The following is a 19,581-nucleotide window of genomic DNA, read 5'->3' as shown; positions in this document are numbered from 1 at the left end:
TTTTCACACACCCTGGAATATCGTCTTACACGCCCCAGGGTGTTCCCAACCCAAGCAGCCCTGGTTGGGAATCCCTGGTTTAGATTATCAAGGTGATCCGGTACTCAAATATAATTTATTTAATAAATTAAAGAACAGATGTAAACTGCCCTAAGATATAAATTATAATAAAAAGTAAGATAAACATTCTAACAAGGCAATCCAACTAACAATCATATTGGATGGATCATGATCTTCCTGATCCAATGCTGGGTGGGGGCATTACATATTGTGAGCAAAGTAGCAATTTCTGCTGTGTGGGGACAGAACTATTTAAAAGATGCCATAAAAATAGCAGACTTGCCCTAGCACCCCTTGGAGAAATACTGTAATTCACATTATTCCTAGTGATGATCACAAGCCACTCGCATTACTAGAGACCATAAATTATTACAGCAGGCACATATGTTATTATTTTAAGCTGCATTGACTGTTTATACAGAAAGGCAAACCACATGTATGATAACAACAACTGATCGATTTTGGACACATCCTACACCATAGTGTAAAGCACCTAAATAATTCCACAGCATGATCTCTGACAGAGCAACTCTGTTCCTTTGAGTAGGAGTTAAACATAATGGATTGGGTCCAATCTAAAGTTACTGAATTTAGGCTCAGTTAAAATCAGTGGGACTTGACAAATGTTTTTCAGTTGTTTTAATGATATTTAAACATTGTCATTTACTGCAAATTACTACAGTAAATAATAATTGTGTAATAATGTGTAATTGATAAACAAGAATGAGAACTGCTATTAGCTACTACTTGGCAAATAAATACAATCCAGTATCAATAGTGGTGTTAAGCATCTATGTGTAAAAAAAATGCAAATTCTTTAAAAAGTGTTTTCCAGTCTTGCCTTCTAAAACAAACTTAATTACAATTCAATCATACTGTTGTATACATAGGTTGAATGAAAGAGGATGTGAATGGATGAAAAATAATGAAAGGATGTAAGAAATGGATATTAATGCAAATAGTGTTTTGCTACATTATGCTAAGTTATAAATCCTTGAGATATACCATATTGCTATTGGCTTATATGTTTAGCAACATTTAAACTGCAGTAATTGCTGTATTTATAGGCAGAGCAAAGACACAATGGAACCTTGGGAAGAAGTGCAAGAGACAGACTTTTTAGATAATAACAATCCATTTCAAAGTGAGCCTTCCACATAAATTGATTATTTTTCTTTCTTGTTACTCCCAGAATTCCTCTTTCCTGGACCACAGTGATGCTGATCTGCCACTTTGTTTTGAACAGACAATTCTTGTCTGGATCCCTCTGGGCTTCCTTTGGCTCTTTGGCCCATGGAAGCTTCTTCCCATGTGCAAATCTAAGCTGAAGAAATCATCAGTCACCAGGCTGTATCTCATGAAGCAGGTGGGAGAGAAACTCCTTTCTCAGGGGTTGTCAAACAGTAGAAGGATACTCAACTCAAAGGGTACCCTCATTCTCTTGAAATAGATAAGGTGTTAGAGATGTGAGAAAATTCAAGATGACCCCTTAAAATGTTATATCTCCCCTTAACCTTATATTGTGTTCCTATATAGTATTAAATTATTGTTCTTGTTTTAAAACATGCCCATGTTCTATAGTTAATTGATGTACTACATGTGTATGGGTGTATGTGAAGTATGCATTTAAACGTAGCTAAAAAGAGGAAGAAAAACAACAAAAAATATCCAAATATGATATATCTAGAATTGTCCTTGAATCAGCATTTTTGAATTTGCTAATTAATGTTAAGTGTTCGTTTTCCCCCAAAAATGTTGCTAAAATGTATGTACTGTTGGAATGTCTTGTTCTATGGATTAACTTAATTTAGTTTTGTAACAAACTTGATTGTTATGGAACACAGCTGAAGTCACCTATTTTTGAGTGTTTTTTTAAAAGAAAAAAGCAACGAAGGCTTATTTATATAGTTCATGAAGCAGCTGATTGCTTAGCTATGTCTGATGAAATAAAACCTAATTGCAAGAAAATACCCATAAGCAAAAGTTACATGGTTTTTTAAAAAATTGCTATTCCTAATAAGCAATGACATTTCTTAAAACTGAAGCCAAGGAACTGCCTTTCTAAGAACTGGCTGTGTTACACTCATATTCAACTTCAGCTTCATTAAGTGCATTTCAAGGGGCGATGCTATTTTGTGTGGCTTTAGAAAGATTTCTTTGAGTAAAGCATCTCAAATCCTGGTCTTAAAAAGCTAAGTATGAATTCAACTAACTTCCCACGTTATTATATTTGTTTGCTAAAATTTTTGGACCTTGTTTTAAAGAGGAAATCTTTTAGCCTGATTCCCATAAAATTTAATATTTAACTAAACAACCCATGACCCGCTAGAACATGGTTTCATGCAATGTTAAGGCACAACCAGGTAAAATCACACTGTAGCTTAGTTTGATGTATAGATTGTGTTGGTTTTCTCCAACCAGGTGTCATGTTGGGTAGTTGTTGACCAGCATCTCTATACATTTAATAGATAAGTCTCTTGAGGATGTTAGTGAACTTACTCTAATGCATCTCCAACTATGTTGGAGTTTTTGTGGGAGCAATTATAGAATGTGTCACATAGATATGCTAATCAATTCTCCAGTGGTCAAGACACAGTGAGGTACTGCTTGAAAAACCATTGGGTCATAAAATATTTTTTGCTTGTACCAGCTTTGGTTCTATTTAGCAGATTTCTGGCTTTTCTCAGAAAACCTACGGAGGGTTGGACCTAGTTAGTATTGGATTTCCTAGCCCACAATGAATTCTTAGCACTGTAGGTTAGACTAGGAGGTTTTTTATTTTTTAAAAAAATCTCCAAAAATACAGTTGCAAACCACTACTGTTTTGTTGTCAGCTGCTGGAACATTGCCTTAACAAAAAAAAAAAACAAACTCAATACATTGCAGTCTTTCACTTTTCCTTTATATTGTGATTTCTTCTCCTTGATGCCTTGTAAACTTTTTGAAAATTTGTTCCTTTGAAACCTAATGGGCAGCAATGATTAGTAATTTATCTCACTCTCTCTTCTTCTAATCAGGTGCTGACTTTGCTGCTCTTACTGATGGCATTAAGTGAAGTGGTTTTTACCATTGTTGAAGACTCAGGGAAGCTACAGGACCCCATCTTTAGTAATGGAAGGCATGCTGTCCAGTATACAAATCCTGTACTCTATTCCGTCACTTGGGTGAGAGTCACTTCTTGCCATACTTTTACTCTGTATCAAGTCAAAAGCATTCTTTATTTAGTTTTCTCTCCAAGTTGCTGACTCCAAACATAAATTCAGCACCAATCTATTCCTATTGTTTAGACTAGTACTCATTAAAAGCTTAGAGAGTGGATTTTCTTTAGGCCAAAGTTCCCCAGTGTGGCCGCTCATGATGGAATTGTTGATTCAGCACATTTAATGGCGTGAGGTTAGAAGGGACTGCATTAGAGAAGCAGGGGAGGAAATTCAAAGTCTTTCCCCCCAAGTATTGCACGTAAGATTCTCAATCAGTTTTCTGGGTTGGGTCTTTTTCTTTTATGTTGTTTAACAAAAGGAAACTCTGATTTAGAACAGATATATCAGGTTTCATTGAAGATGCTTCTTTCATACAGCAATGGATGGAAATTAATCAAGGAGAGAACCAACCTAGAAATAAGGAGAAATTTCTGGACAGTTAAAACTATTATTCACTGGAATAGCTTGCCTTCAGAAGTTGTGGGTGCTCCATCACTGGAGGTTTTAAAAAAAAGAGGTTAAACAACCACTTGTCTGAAATGGTATAAGGTCTCCTACTTGAGCAGCTGGGTTGGATTAGAAGATCTCCAAGTTCCCTCCCAACTGTTATTCTGTTATATTTTCATCAGTAGATCAAATGACAGCCTTGGGGTTTGCCCTGAATATATTTAAAATAAATATTTTTTCCATCATTAACTTCATCAGCTCTGCCCTTTGCTTCATCCCCCCTGCAATTTCTATTAAATGCAAATACCCAGGCATTGTACTGCTGACCTTGTCTCAGTGGAGTATGTTTTGCTATCTAAGAAAGTTAATCTTCAAAATGCTGTACATTTAATAAGTCCCATGTCCCCTTAATGGAACTATTTGATGGGGCACTATTTTCTTCTGAAGGACTTAAGCCAATTTAGACTTATAATCTCTCTGCTTTTCTCTACACTACAGATACTTGTTTTGCTGATCCATGATAGCTGCCGTTTCACTGTGTGCAGAGATTCGGGGATTCTTTTCCTTTTTCTCACCTTTTCTTTGATCAGTGGTATATTTCAGCTCCAGACACTTATCCGGCAAGCAGTGCAGGTGAGAAGCTAAAGAGAGAGAAAGAGAAACAGGGTAATAAAGCCTCTTGGTAGTAGTTTTTCCTTTAGCCATGTTTCCACTGCAAATAAATAAAAATACTACATTCAGTTTAGCTAGCCATCCATCAACTGTAGCTTACCCCACTGCATGCACCTAATGCTGCAGGGGTAGAGATTGGGGGAATATCATCTGTGGGAAAAGAAACCACGCGTGGGAGGGTTCTTCCAGGTTCTCTAATTGCCAGTGAAGATTAAGGCAATTTTATTTCTTGGCACTTCCACTCATAATTCCCATATGCTTCCCTTTCTTGCAGGGTGCCATTACAGATGTACCACGTTTCATCTTCTTCGTTGGGTCCTATGGACTTCAATTCCTCTTATTGTCTATTTCAGTTATTTCTGACATTGCTCCTGAAATGAAGGAAGCTGCGAAGAAAGTAAGAGTCATTTTTAATTTGCAGAGTAATTGTCAAGGTAAGGGATAGTCATGGGCATTCTAGGGAGGATACCTGCTTTCAGACAGCTTCCCGGTACGTTAGGGATCTTTCCACCAACCAGTTGTACTGGAGCCTTAATTGCAATTTGCCACAGCACCCACTTCATGCATTATAGGGTGGGAGTGACTGAAATCCTTGTTTGGAAGATCAGACTGCATCATCACTTTGGTTCCTAAATGTTTAACTTTGTAAGTTCTGCCTCCCTTATTTCACAGAACCCTGAGATCACAGCCTCTTTCCTGAGTTCCCTCACTTTCCATTGGTATAACAGGTATGGAGTTCTACTTGGAAAAAGACAAGGGAATGTCAACAACAATAGGCATTAGTGTGGATGTTTTAATCTGAGATGCTGGGCAGTTCATGGTGGAGATGTGGATACAGAACTTTAACAAAATGGAAATAGGGTAGACTCTTATTACTGCTCAGAATTGACATCCCTTGCACCTCACATTTCATTGTTAAAGCTATGCAGAGTAAGCAGGATGTCTGGATTTTCACTGATAGAATTTGCTATACCTTTCAGTATGGTGGTAAAGGGATATCGGAAACCACTAGAGATTGATGACCTCTGGGATTTGAGGGATTCAGAGAAGGCGCAGCAGGTTTTTTGCACATTTGAGAAGACTATGAAGGCTGGGGTCAGAAAGGCTCAACGAAAACTAGAGATTTGGCATCGGAAGAGGAAACAGCGTTTAGCAGCCACTGACCTGACAAATGGCTTGAGCAAGGCCCAGAGTCAAGATGCATTAGTCCTGGTAAATATTACTATTTTGTGGGAAGTCTTACATTTTATTTCTGAAAAACAGCAATGGTGGAAATGGGAGAAATTTAGCACATGACTTTTTCCACTATCTGCCGTATCTCGGTTTTAGACAGCCTGGTGACAATAAGATTGGTTCTGCATAGGTGGTCTGGTTGGAGGACTGAGATAAGCAGAAGCTTGATACCAAATTTTGCTTTGAACTTAGGAAGAGAAGGAGAAAGAGCCCAAGAAAATGGTGATTGCTGGAGAACAATCCAAAGATTACTATGCTAAACACTGGTTAATTGTTGCTTTGTTTCAAACCTGTGCTGGAAAGCTTCTGAAATCTGTGGCACTGAAGGTGGTACATGATGTTCTGGTGTTTGTGAATCCACAACTGCTGAAGTAAGTCCTTATTTCAGGTTTTATTTTAAGCCTCACTGATCCCATGGATGAACAGATGACAAAAAAAAACAAAACAAAAAACAAACCAGCACTGGAATGCCAGTTAACAAAGTTTTGGTGTAAGATTGTGTCAAATACTGCTCAAAATTCTAGATAAAAATTAGAAAATAAAAATGTCTTCAATATTTCCATAATTTTTGAGACAAATCTTTATGCTTTGCTGTTTTGCAGGATCTTATCTGAGTCAGTCACTGGGACCAGAGGTTTAATCTTCCAAGCTTTTGGATTTGTGCTGAAGCCCATCCTCAGGGAACGTCTCTCTCAACAAATTGGGTGATCACATATTCTGGTTGAGAGAGAAGTTGTTTGAGGATGGGCTCCAGCATGTGTCTGAAAGCTTGAAAGACTAAACCTCTGGTCCCTGTGATTGACCCAGACAGGACCCTGCAATATTATCCTGGGACACGTAAATTTTCCTTCATTCAATTCACTAGACAAAGACTCAAAGTTATTCTGTGATGTCTCTTCTGCTTTTTGCATTATTTTGCTCTCTTATGTAAAATAATAATAATAATAATAACAATAATAATAATAATAATAATAATAATAATAATAATAATAATGATGATGATGATGATGATGATGATGATGATGATGATGATGATGTAATTTCTATACCGCCCTTCTCCCGAAGGACTCAGGGCGGTGTACAGGGCAAATACAATAAAAATACAATATACAAAAGTTAAAAAGGAATTAAATATGCTGTCTAGCTCTTTCTAATACTATCTCAAGCCACCAAATTGAGATCCTGTGTTCCCTTTCCGCCTAGGATATATAAACTCTCATGTATGCATCGTATCTTAAATTGTTCTGGGAGTCAGTGGAAAGGAGGGGGCAGTCTATTTTTCAGTAGCCTCAGACCCCACTTTGCTATGATTGCTAAAAACCTAATAGCACAATTTCCTCTCCCTTGAGGTGGAAAACACATGAAAACTATGGAATAACCCCTGAAATAGATGTACTATAGGTATAAAAAAGAGATAAAACAAAACTTGATCCAGTAGTTAGCCCTTCGCAATATATGTTGTGGCTTTCATCCGTTTTACAGTCTTTAGCCCCCCAACTAACTGTACCTTTCAGTGATTTAAAAGCTGCCAATGCCAGTTATAGACTTTAAAGTAAGCCTGAAAAACAAATATCTCATTCCAGATTTCTGCTTTAAAATTGTTCTAGGATAGTTTTATAAGTGACCATATCACAGAATGTCTCATATCTGTGACTAGGACCTGAAAACAAGTTTGTCCTGGTTTAATAATGCAGCTTCAATCCCACTTAATTATTTGTAGGATATGTTACAGGTAAGCAACCCAAGGCCACAGGGCTCCTTGTGACCCCTGCCAGTGTGACTCACCCACCCACTGACCTTCTGTCCCTTGAAACATCTTTGTATCCCTGAATAGTGGTGTTTCAGTCTGTAGGGGCCTCATTTCTCATTGTGAGTCAGGAAATATAATGTAAGTCCTGAAATAGGACTAACATGGTTTAGAAAACAAAGAAACAACCCAACCTCTTTAAATCTCGCAAAAAGAAAAAATGACCCCATGAAGGACAAAGCAGGTATAGACAGAGTCAGCAGGAAGTGTTCTTGGTATATGGTCGTTAGAACTCTATATGGCATTCAGGGTGAAGTACAGGTTATCTTTTCTTGTAGGATGATGATCAGCTTTGTATCTGATCCAAAGGCCTACCCTTGGCAGGGCTATTTGTTTGCAGTGCTGCTCTTTGTGACTGCATTGGTGCAGTCTTTCTGCCTACAGCAGTATTTCCAGCTGTGTTTTGAAGTTGGAATGAATATACGTACTTCCCTTATGAGTGCCATCTACAAAAAGGTCAGTTGGCTCTTGAATTGGTGGTAGTGGATGATTTTCCTGATGCTAGCCAATCTGTGCTAATAGGATGCTTCCTTCTTATTGGGTAAAAGCTGGGCTTGTTCAGCACTGCTGTAAATCTGTTGTTTCTGGATCTTTATATTGATGTATATATATTGATGTATATATATATATATATATATATCAATGTGTGTGTGTGTGTGTGTGTGTGTGTGTGTGTGTACAAAAGCTGAATAAAAGATTGCTCCTAACTAATATATTAGAATGGTCTTCCCCAACCTTGTACCCTTCAAAATTTTATGGTTCAGTTTCCCTTCATTCTCAGCATTGCAGGCAAGTGGCTTGTTTGGCTAGGGCAGGGGTCGGCAACCTCGGCTCTTTTATAACTCGTGGACTTCAACTCCCAGAATTCCTGAGCCAGCTATGCTGGCTCAGGAATTCTGGGAGTTGAAGTCCACGAGTCATAAATTGCCGACCCCTGGGCTAGGGATAACTGGGGCTTTGATCAAAGCAAAGATAAAGAGCATCAGGATGCAGATCATTGCATTTGAACAATATTCTGTTTCAAAACCTCAAAATCGATTCTGTTCTCAGGCACTTACTGTCTCCAACGTTACACGGAAGGAATCAACAGTGGGCGAGACAGTGAATCTGATGTCAATAGATGCCCAGCGTTTCATGGATTTCACAATCTATATACATCAGCTGTGGTCATCTCCACTACAAATTATTCTATCTCTTGTCTTTCTGTGGGCTGAGCTGGGGCCCTCTGTGCTTGCTGGGATTGGTGTGATGGTGCTACTTATCCCTTTAAATGCTGTGCTGATCTCTAAGTCCAGGACTGTTCAGGTAACTACAGGTGTTTTTTTTCAGATACTGTCACGAAGGGTTAGCCTACCTGGAATTTGCTGAAGGCCCATATTTCACCAGAAGCCAATTTGAGAAATGCTTCTCAGGGAAGCTCTTCCTTTTTACCCCTGCCCTTTGCTTAGTCAGCTTTCTGGCTCACAAAACAATGGTAGTCTGATGGAGGAACAGTAAATGAAGATGTTTACTTGTTCCTTAGTTTTCCATCTGGAAGTAAGTAACTGGTTGCACTGAAGGAAAATAAGCAAACAAACAGCAAATCTGGCAGCAATGCTAATAAGAGAAGATATATATATATATATATATATATATATATATATATATATATATATATATATATATATATATATATATATATATAGGTAAAGGTAAAGGTTCCCCCGCACATGCGTGCTAGTCGTTTCCAACTCTAGGGGCCGGTGCTCATCTCCGTTTCATAGCCGAAGAGCCAGCGCTTGTCCGAGGACGTCTCCGTGGTCATGTGGCCGGCATGACTAGACGCCAAAGGCGCACGGAACGCTGTTACCTTCCCACCGTAGTGGTCCCTATTTTTCTACTTGCATTTTTACGTGCTTTCGAACTGCTAGGTTGGCAGAAGCTGGGACAAGTAACAGGCGCTCACTCTGTTACGCGGCACTCGGGATTCGACCCGCCAAACTGCCGACCTTCTGATCGACAAGCTCAGCGTCCTAACCCACTGAGCCACCGCGTCCCTTCGCATATATATATATATTAAACCAATTTATACAGCGACCCAACTCAGACATAGGTAACTTTGGATGGCTTACAACATTTAAAAAAATAGAAGAAAAACCAATAGCCCCTATCCCCTATGGCAGCAATTTTTCATCTTGTTGATCAGCTCTATATCCATTAATTGTCCCCAGGCCTAGTGATGAAATCGCATTTTTATGGCCTTTTGGAAAAGCAACAGGGTAGGGCCAAGCTTACCTCAGGGGGAATGATATTCCATAAAGAAGTGGTCACCACTAAAAAGACCCTTTGTCATGGTTCCACCAGATGTATGTTCCTAATCGATGGGACCCATAACCCTGCCTTCCTGTTCTGAAGGATAAGGTGGATATATCAGATGAGAGGTAGTCCTGCAAATAGCCTGCCCCAAGCCATGTAAGCCATGTAAATCAGCTTGAATTGTAGCCAGAAGCAGATTGGCAGCTAGTGCAGCTCCCGCAGAGGAGGTGACATATATGCAAGTCTAGGCCCATACAAACTGTTAAAGCTGCTGGATTTTGAACTAACTGAAGCTTCTGGATACTCTTCAAGAGCAGTCCCATGTGGAGTACATTACAATAGTCAAAACAAGAGATACAGTAGGTGGCTGTAAGCAGGGCACTTTGGTCCGGGAATGGAAATAACTAGCACACAACTGAAAGTTGTGCAAAGGCCCTCCTGGCTACAACTCCTACCTTGAGCAGGAGTTGCAAGTCCAGAAGAACTCCCAGATTAGGCACTGGGTCACTCTAGGCAATGCAATCCCTCATTCTCCTTTCAGAAACAACAGCAAATCCCTTTGACTTTTTTAAGGCATTGGTTCTTAACCTGATGGTAATGTGGACCTACTCTGGTGCCGCTACCGAGATACTTGTGTAAAAAAACAAGAGTCTGGGTATTTTTAAAATTAATTAATTAAAAACAGTCTAGCTGGTTTTATTTATTTATTTATTTATTTATTTATTTATTTATTTATTTATTTATTTATTGACTGGGAAAAAGAGTAGTTGAGTCAAAGAGTTTCAGAACTGTTGGTCTGAGGCAAAATAAAATTAATCAACCAGTGGAGGGATCCACATAAGCATCTAATATTTTATATGATTCTATAATTCTCAGCTCTGATATGTACTTCATTTATTTGATCAGGTGAAAAATATGAAGCACAAGGATGAACGCATGAAAATAATGAATGAAATTCTTAATGGTATCAAGGTGAGCAATAAACTGGTTGCCATCAGTGGGGTTTTATTGCTATATCTTGCATTGGTCAGACTAGGGGGTTATAGTAGAATTGTTTTTCCTGTTGGGGTACACATTTCCTCACTTGTACCCTGGTCTATAAACATCACTGGATAGGGCCAAAGGCAAAAGTGGGGAAACTCAAAGAAAAAATAAGCCTGAAGCCACAGTAGACCAAAGATTGTAGATTTTGTAATCATGGTGTAAGAGTGGATAACCTTCTGAAGGCCAGAGATTTTTTTCTCTATATATTTGGGAGGGGGTGAGGCTGTAGTGTGTGGGGTGGGATTTGTAGGATTGGGATATTGGAAAATTTAAAAATGCTTTAAGTCTGTTTCAAGGACTGAACAACTTATTTGTGTGTGTTCTGCAGAAAACCACATTACTTGTTTGCAGTAGAGTAGTTAAGGATGTCTTAAGTTTTGTGAATTGTTTGTGTCAGTTTAGCCAGACAAGATATGTAGCAGTTATGATTTACCTGAAGTCTCTCTTAGATGCCATCCTGAAACAAACATGTGACAGTATCAAATTTTCCTTTGAGTGTTATCAGTGTACATACTAGTCCACCTTAAAAATGGAAGCAGACTGGAAAGAAGCCATCTCTTTTGTTTTGAATTGTTGGGGACCTCAGTATGACTGAGCACTGCCCCCCCAACCATTTGATGAGTATCTTTGGTCTTTTGTGCTTTCTGAGCTTGGTTGGTGGAGATGTGATTTTCTCCATTTCCCCTGCAATCATTAGTACTGATGATATTACCTAGTCAGGTAACGAAACATCTGCAAGCAAATAACCAGTCTCAGAGAGCACCAATGACTCCATGATTCAACTCTGAGCTACATATGTTCTCTTCTATTGATGAGTATCTTTCAGATCCTGAAGTTCTTTGCTTGGGAGCTCTCATTTCAGAAGCAAGTTGAAAAGATCCGGGCTTTGGAATTGAAAGGACTGCTGCGCTTTTTCCATCTACAATCAGTTGGCATCTTCCTCTTCTCTTGTGCACCTTTTCTAGTAAGGCAATCCAGGGAATGGGAGGGGCATTAAGAAGAGGTAAACAAATAAATGAAATGTGAAACACAAATAGAAATTTTGCAGTATCTATCAGTATGATTCTGTTCATACTGATAGATGTTAGTGAGGATGAGTCCAGCAGAAACTTGGCAATTTCTCACATGGCCTTGTCTTTCTGGGCTTTGGCCTTAACATATGTGCAGGACAGCAGGCTGGGGTGGGTGGGAAATAGTCTCTAGCTTGACTAATTTTAATTAAGAGGGATGGCCAAGGTTTGTTGACTTAGAACCAAGACAATTGCCTGTCTTCAGTTAAAACATTACACTATGAGCTTGAATTGAAGACTGGAAAAGCTGAATGTACTTAGTGCAAATCCATGACCATCCTCCTCCTCCTCCTACTACAAAAAAAAACCATTCTCAAGGACTGAAGGTTAAATGTATGTCTGACTCACAAAGCAACGCAGTTAAAAATGTTTTGCCTTCCCATATTTGTTGCTCTCTTAGATACCACGTCAGATTGAAAAAGACTGATTTAGACTAAAGACTCTGAACTGCAAACAGAAATAGACTGCCAATTATAGCTGTAAAATTAAAGCATTTCTTTTGAGTTAAGTCTATAAAAATAGGCGTTTTATTAAGATGTTTAAGTAAATATGTTAGTTTGGATCTACTGCATATATAGGATGGCTCAGAACATGAACATACTAAAATATCCACTTTCCTGATTTCTGCAATGCAATTTACAGCTTAAAAGCTAGGTACCAACATCAACATATACATTAATATATATCACAGAAAAGTCTTAACTATATTAATGCAGATATTATTATAGAAATACTGTATATGAATGGGCATTTCCTCTGAAAACATTTGCAAATAATGTGCACACTAGAAATAGTATGTACAAAAAATATGCATTACAAATGCTTACCAAAAATCTGTGCAATTTCTTTAAAAAAAACAAAGCAGGAAAGATTTTTATATGGGAGGAAAAGTGGAAAAATTCACATCTCTCCCTCATATTCTAAATCTGTCTCCACCTTGTAGTCTTTCCTTAGTGGGCATTTCTCCAGACTCTTACAACATTTCTTTAGAAACTAAATAACCCCAACTCAATCACTTTTCATTTGCTTTTTCCACTTCTGTCACCTAGGTCTCTGTAGCTACCTTTGCTGTCTATGTGATGGTGGATGAGAACAACATCTTGGATGCACAGAAGGCCTTTACTTCTATAGCGCTCTTCAATATCCTGCGCTTCCCGCTTGCCATGTTTCCATTGACACTGTCCTCCATGGTGCAAGTGAGCAGCCTTACAAGGAATATATACATCCAGGGAGATGGAGCCTGATTTCAGAATTAGTGCTGATCTCTTTCCCATATTTATTTTGTATCATTGGCAAAGAAGTTCCAGTAGAACAGACATGTCAAACTCGTGATGTCACGTGACATTACGCAACGTATCGGGACAGTTTTGCCATTGCTGGCAATGGGGTGGGCGTGGCTTCTGGATGAAACGTCCGGCCTGCGGGCCAGCAGTTTGACACCCCTGCATTAGAATATGTGTAGAGCGTGAGAAGTTATAAATTTAAGCTCAGTCACCTATATGTATTCCTCAGTCTGACTTGAAGTATTAAAAGCTGTCAAATAGATTCTAAGAAGTATCCAACAAGACTGCCTGATGGCTCTGGAGCTATCTTCTCTGACTTTTTTTTTAAATTTTACAGGTGAAAGTATCTACTGATCGACTAGAGAGATACCTGGGTAGTGAAGACCTGAACACTTCAGCTATATGGCATAATTCCACTCCTGGTAAATTAAGTTTAGGGTTCAGACGTGGGTGGTCAAAACAGGCAAAGCTCTGGGAAAAAAATATGCAGAAGGACAAGTCTGTTTGTGTACTGGGTCTGGACTGAGTAGTTCTCTCTCCCTAATGTTGATGTTACCCTTTCTTTGTCTTCCAGCCTGTGCTGTGAAATTTCACAAGGCCTCTTTTGCCTGGGAACAGGACTCTGAAGCCACTGTAAAAGAGTAAGTCACCATATAGAGCACAGGTTGGGCTGTGGGTGGAATGGGGTTCTTTTTATTCAGTGACATACTGAGTTGGGCAAAACAAACAAACAGATACATTCTGTTGTTCTTAGAGGATGTCTGGCACTGCTTCAGTGGAGACCACACTCTTTAGCATAGGAACAACCATTTTTTAAAGTGTCTCCAGGCATTACTTCACATCTGTTTATATTGCATTCTTCTCTACAGCATCACCTTGGAAATTGCTTGTGGAAGCCTTGTAGCCATAGTGGGGTCTGTGGGATCAGGAAAATCTTCATTGATATCTGCCATGTTGGGCGAGATGGAGAACATCAAGGGACACATCAATATTCAGGTGAAGGGAAAACCTTTTTTTTCCTGAATTAAATATGGACTATGTAATAAATAGAACTAAGTACTCTGGTAGAATCCTGAAGTAAGGTTACTGTTTGGAAGCTCATCTCAGTTTAAAAACAGCAATAAAACAAACATCCTGTTCCATTCCCAGTAAATAGATAGATCTATCACAGAGTTACTATGTTAGCTAATTCCCTTGTAGAGAGATTTCCCACTCATCTGAACCTTCGAAAATTTGAGTTGTTGCCTGCAATCTGAAAGAGATCCAGGCCAGTCCCTCACCTGATTGTTTTTAAAAAGTTACTCTGCCACAGACTTTGCCCGTCTTAAGTACTCAATGAACATCATTTCTTTTTCCTTGCACTCCTCATTGATCCAACTGCTGACGAAAGACGATAGTTTTTTCCAGTTATTATCTTAAGTAGCTGGATATTTTTTCCCCTTTTCTTTCAGGGCTCTATGGCCTATGTGCCTCAGCAAGCATGGATACAAAATGCGACTTTGAAAGACAACATCCTTTTTGGGTCCCCACTCTATGAGGCTCGATATCAACAAGTGTTAGAGGCCTGTGCTTTGCTTCCTGACCTACAATTGCTTCCAGGAGGAGACCTAACTGAGATTGGAGAAAAGGTATCACCATTGAGCTCAATAATCAAAGAAACACTAAGAGGCAGAGCCAGTATATTAATCAGTTTAATTTCTGCCAGATTTATCAGGAATTTTTTTCACAACCTAACTAGTCTTATTCTTCTAACTTGAAGAATAACTGGCTAACTCTCTCTAATTGTGCCAAAAAAAATCTAAGCCTAGCAAACGAATACTATAGGATGCATGATGTAATCATCCTTGATTTAAGTAGCCCTGGAATTAACCTTTTGTGCAAACAACGTCACTAGTATGGATCATGGAGAAGTTCAGTGTACTTTCTTCCATAGGGAATTAACTTGAGTGGAGGTCAGAAACAACGTGTTAGCCTAGCTAGAGCTGTGTACAACAATGCGGATACCTACTTATTGGATGATCCCCTCTCAGCTGTGGATTCCCATGTAGGACGGCACATTTTTGACAAAGTGCTTGGGCCAGAAGGACTGTTACAGAATAAGGTAAATTTGCACTATGGGTTGTGTTTTGAGTATAGTAGATGTTTTTTTTACTTATTATTATAAAAATTAATATATGTTTCTTTCTTAGAAGAAGATAATAAACCAGACCTGAACATAGCCCATATAGGAAACTTGTTCTGTCCCAGTCCACAGAAGCACACGAGCGGGGTTCAGCATGTTGTTATTTCACTCTGTCAAGCCCCTTTGTCATGCCCCAGGTTCCAAATGCAAGTTCAGTCCTTCAGAAGTCTGTTTCCAACAAACCACAGTCCTCTTTGCTTCTACGGCTTGAGGGTGGGGGGTAACATTAGCCAGGTAAATTACCCCAACTGTCTTGTTTCAAAGCGCAGCACAGGCAAACATGGTTAAATGAGTTCCAGGCACAACAAAGTCAATGCAAAGTCAATAGGTTCAAGGCAGGAGGAAAGCAAAACGGAGTCCAAGGAGTCAAGGTACAATAAAGGCAATGGGAAGTCAAAAGGTTCAAGGGCACGAGGAAATCGTTATGGAGTCCAAGGAGTCAAGGGACAATGAAATCAGCAAATAGTAAGGAGGTTCAAGGCAGAAGGAAGTCAAGAGCATGCACGAAATGACTAATTGTGAATGGTTGCCTCCAACAACCAACCAAACCCCTCTGTCCACTTAAGTCAACCCCGGCTGATGTTTCTCATCCGGAGGGGTGAGGCTGCTTCTTTGCAAGTAGCCTTGCCAACTTCCTCTGTGCCTCTTGGCGTTCGGCTCTCCTTGTCCACGGATCAGGCGGGAACAGCAGCTGTTCTTATCAGAGTTGACCCGCTGCTGATCCATCTCTTGTTCTTATGCTTGCGCAAGCAGCTGCTCATCCAGTTGAACACTTACCCCACTCCCTGATGTTTCCAGAATTGACTCCTAGCCATGTGCTTTCCTCAGTCTTTGGACATCCCACATCTCCCCTTTCGGATGGTCCTGAGTCCAGCTCGTCCTCCTCATCCGAGCTGGCCTCTGGCAGCGACATAACAAAATAATACTAATACTAATCCCCATCCCTGAAAGATATTGGCTGGCTTGGGTGCACAGATTTTTTTAAGATTTGGTTTTTCAGCTGGTTTAAAAAGTCAGTAAGACTTTTTAAGTAAGACAGTAAGACAAAGGGATGCAGTGGTTCAGTGGGTTAGGACGCTGAGCTTGTCGATCAGAAGATTGGCAGTTTGGCAGGTCAAATCCTGAGTGCCGCGTAACAGAGTGAGCACCTGTTACTCATCCCAGCTTCTGCCAACCTAGCAGTTCGAAAGCACCTAAAAATGCAAGTAGAAAAATAGGGACCACTCCGGTGGGAAGGTAACAGCGTTCTGTGCGCCTTTGGCGTCTAGTCATGCCGGCCACATGACCACGGAGACATCGTCGGACAAGCGCTGGCTCTTCGGCTTTGAAACAGAGATGAGCACCGGCCCCTAGAATCGGAAACGACTAGCACGCATGTGCGGGGGAACCTTTACCTTTACCTTTAAGACTATTCAAAATAGCAGACCATTCATCGTAACCTTACCATTTTCCTCAGATTGGATTCCTAAGAAGAATGATTACTAACGAATGACATAAGGTTGTGATGGCTGGCTCTTGTCCCTTACAACAAAAGGCAAGAGAAGGAAAAGAGTAGGTTTGATTGCCTAAGTCAGCAGTTCTCATCAGGGGTCTGTAGGATATTTCAAGGAGCTCCAGGTGAAAAATGTAAGAAGTAGGCCATGGCATATGCTGAGGGGGCCACAGAACATTTGGCAATTTTGCATACTGAAATTCAGATGATTGAAAAATGTAGGGGAGGGGCAAAGAGACCAAGGGTACAACACTTATCTAATCATGAAAAGAATTAAGTATCTGAAAACTGCATTGGCAATAATGCTCTATTTTTGAGGAGCCATGGTTGTATTGGGCTTGGATATTGTTTTGAGAAATGGAAAAGTCGTAGTATTTCTGATATTAAGATTTTGATTCAAGAGATATTTAATTTATCTGTTTTTGAAACGGCAATTTTATCCACTAATTAAAAAAAATAAACGCAATATCTTCTGCTTTTCTTCTTCATGGAGAAAATCTACCTAACTGGTTGTTAGGAGTTAAAAATGACTTGCTGGCACATAATCAATCAGAAAATGTGCTCCTTTGCCATTGATTTTATAAACCTTGTAACAACAGAAAATTATCATTTAGTTTTTTAATTTAGAAATGTTTTAGTATTGTCTGATATGTGAGGGACATCTGACATGCATAGTTTCCCCCTTTTTAATGTTTTTTACTACTTTCTTTTGTTCTTGTCCTTTTTCTACTTCTTTGCATTTATTCATTTAAAAATTCATATAAAATTACTTAAGATACATAAATAAACTATTATCCATTTTTAAAATGTCCTTTGAAAAGAGAAAGAGAAAAAAATAATACTGAGGGCATTGAATGCTTTGTAGAATCATTGTTTATTTAACATGACCTAAATCTGGGATAGCATGACTAAGAAGGCTAAACTATTCTTTGAATTTGTTACACTTATTTGTGCTACAGACACGGATCCTAGTGACTCATAACTTAAGCTTCCTTGCACAAGTTGATGATATTGTCGTGTTAGAGGCTGGATCTGTCACGGAACGTGGTTCCTACAATACCTTATTGGCAAATAGTGGATCATTTGCTCAGTTGCTCAACACATATGGCAACCAGCAGGATAATATACATGAAGAAGAAGCTATGGGTACGGTAAAAATAACTAAAGATACAGCATCTATTCTAGAATTACTCTCGTGGCAATAAAATGTAATTTGATGAACTTCAGATTTGCTCACCTGAGCACTGTTTCCTTCCTTCTAATTCAAATATCCCATGCTCTTGATTATTTTCAGCAGGCATAGAAGAAGAGCAGGAACTGGATGATTATCCTGAACTTGTAACTGAAGAGATACCAGCTGATGTGGTGACTATGACGCAGAAGAATGAGGCCAGTGTCCAACAAAAAATCTTCAACCGCAGGTCAGTTCTTTTACAAGCCCATTGTTCCTTTGTTCCCTTTCTGTCTTCCTATTCTCCACTTGTTTTTTCTGCTCTTTTCAATCCCTGGTTTTTTCCCTTCTTTTTTTCCTGCCCTTTTGTGATTTTTGCATATCTCCTGAACCTGTTCTGGTTATCTTTCTTCATAAATTATTGAAGCATCACTGGAAACAGCTCAGCAACCTAAATTTTATCTTTGTCCACCTGATGCTGGTTTGTGTCATCCACAGACCATAATTTACAATGCTTTGTTCTACTGTTTACCATACTGCAGAACATCCACTAGCAACAAGCAGAAAGGAAAGAAAAGGGATCTTGGACAATTCATTGTTATAGTGACAACTCTATCTATAACTACAGTAATGCCTGGCTTCCACTAATGTTTGTGGCTAAGGAAAAGTTCTCAGACGAAGCCGTGGGAAACTCTCCAAAGTATGCAATTTCAAGAAACCGTTCCTTTCTAACGCGTTGTGCCACAGAAGTAACTAATAATGACACTCAGCCCCAGTATACCCAGTAAATCATAGTCTTCATGCTTGTCTTATCATAGCTTGCCCTAATATGGGCATCTTCTAAATATATGGGATATGTGTTTATTTTTCCTACCTTAATCCTAACATGCTGTGTAATAAGATAAAACAGAGGGGGGAAAAGTAAAATACACAATAAGGCACCAAATGCAGCTAAGGACTGAAGTAAATTCAATAAATCCTTTTGAAGAGTAGGATTGAAGCCATTCACTCATCCACACAACGCCTAGATTTGAGAAGTTTCTCTATCAATTGGCTTGGATGCAAGCTAATCAAGCCAATCTTCTGTGCAATTCTCTGTCACCTTTGCTCTGGTGCTATGTCTTGTTCTATTGTGGACCGTAGTTTCATTATGGATCACTACATAGCTTAGTTCCTTCCTTCCTTTCCACAGCCTACCTCTTGGCAGCTCATAATATAAGTAAAACAAATTAAAAACACAGTGCAAAATAGATAAACAAGGATGGGAATCTGACCACTTAACACACACATAAACACACATACACACAAAAACATGTACTGCATAAAACATCCAATAAGGGGCTCCATCCAACCTAACTTGGGAGAACATTCAGGTCTTTTAGAGATTCCAGGATGGCATCAGGCTGGGAGCCATGGGGGATCTCATTCCAGAGGGCAGGTGCTGCAACAGAGAGGGCGTGTGCCCTGATAGAAGGCCCTGTTTAACTGAATGAACTCTGAACATACCAACTCCATTAGGTTATATTGGCTAGGCAGAACCTTTGGGAAAGAGCCATCAAGCAACGTGCTCCTCTGGACCTCTATTAGCCAGCCTAGAATTTCATCACTGGGTTCCTTTCTGAGTT

General features: G+C 39.4%; 1 protein-coding gene across 1 annotated transcript in view; it reads left to right on the top strand.

Annotated features, from left to right (window-relative positions):
- Window positions 1-19,581, top strand: part of ABCC2 (ATP binding cassette subfamily C member 2) — a 35,933-nt gene that overhangs the window by 2,102 nt on the left and 14,250 nt on the right. The window contains exons 2-20 of the mRNA XM_083364341.1: window positions 1,253-1,426; window positions 3,078-3,224; window positions 4,206-4,340; window positions 4,654-4,776; window positions 5,052-5,107; window positions 5,360-5,591; window positions 5,805-5,983; window positions 7,698-7,875; window positions 8,470-8,724; window positions 10,621-10,686; window positions 11,585-11,722; window positions 12,878-13,024; window positions 13,449-13,533; window positions 13,686-13,752; window positions 13,981-14,107; window positions 14,563-14,739; window positions 15,045-15,212; window positions 17,745-17,931; window positions 18,080-18,206. Coding sequence (XP_083220467.1) covers window positions 1,253-1,426; window positions 3,078-3,224; window positions 4,206-4,340; window positions 4,654-4,776; window positions 5,052-5,107; window positions 5,360-5,591; window positions 5,805-5,983; window positions 7,698-7,875; window positions 8,470-8,724; window positions 10,621-10,686; window positions 11,585-11,722; window positions 12,878-13,024; window positions 13,449-13,533; window positions 13,686-13,752; window positions 13,981-14,107; window positions 14,563-14,739; window positions 15,045-15,212; window positions 17,745-17,931; window positions 18,080-18,206 — 2,768 coding nt within the window. The remainder of the gene's footprint in view (window positions 1-1,252; window positions 1,427-3,077; window positions 3,225-4,205; window positions 4,341-4,653; window positions 4,777-5,051; window positions 5,108-5,359; window positions 5,592-5,804; window positions 5,984-7,697; window positions 7,876-8,469; window positions 8,725-10,620; window positions 10,687-11,584; window positions 11,723-12,877; window positions 13,025-13,448; window positions 13,534-13,685; window positions 13,753-13,980; window positions 14,108-14,562; window positions 14,740-15,044; window positions 15,213-17,744; window positions 17,932-18,079; window positions 18,207-19,581) is intronic.

The sequence above is a fragment of the Vipera ursinii genome, assembly GCF_947247035.1.
Source record: "Vipera ursinii genome assembly, chromosome: 5".
NCBI classification, from domain to species: Eukaryota; Metazoa; Chordata; class Lepidosauria; order Squamata; family Viperidae; genus Vipera; species Vipera ursinii.
This window is presented reverse-complemented; position numbering and strand designations above follow the sequence as displayed.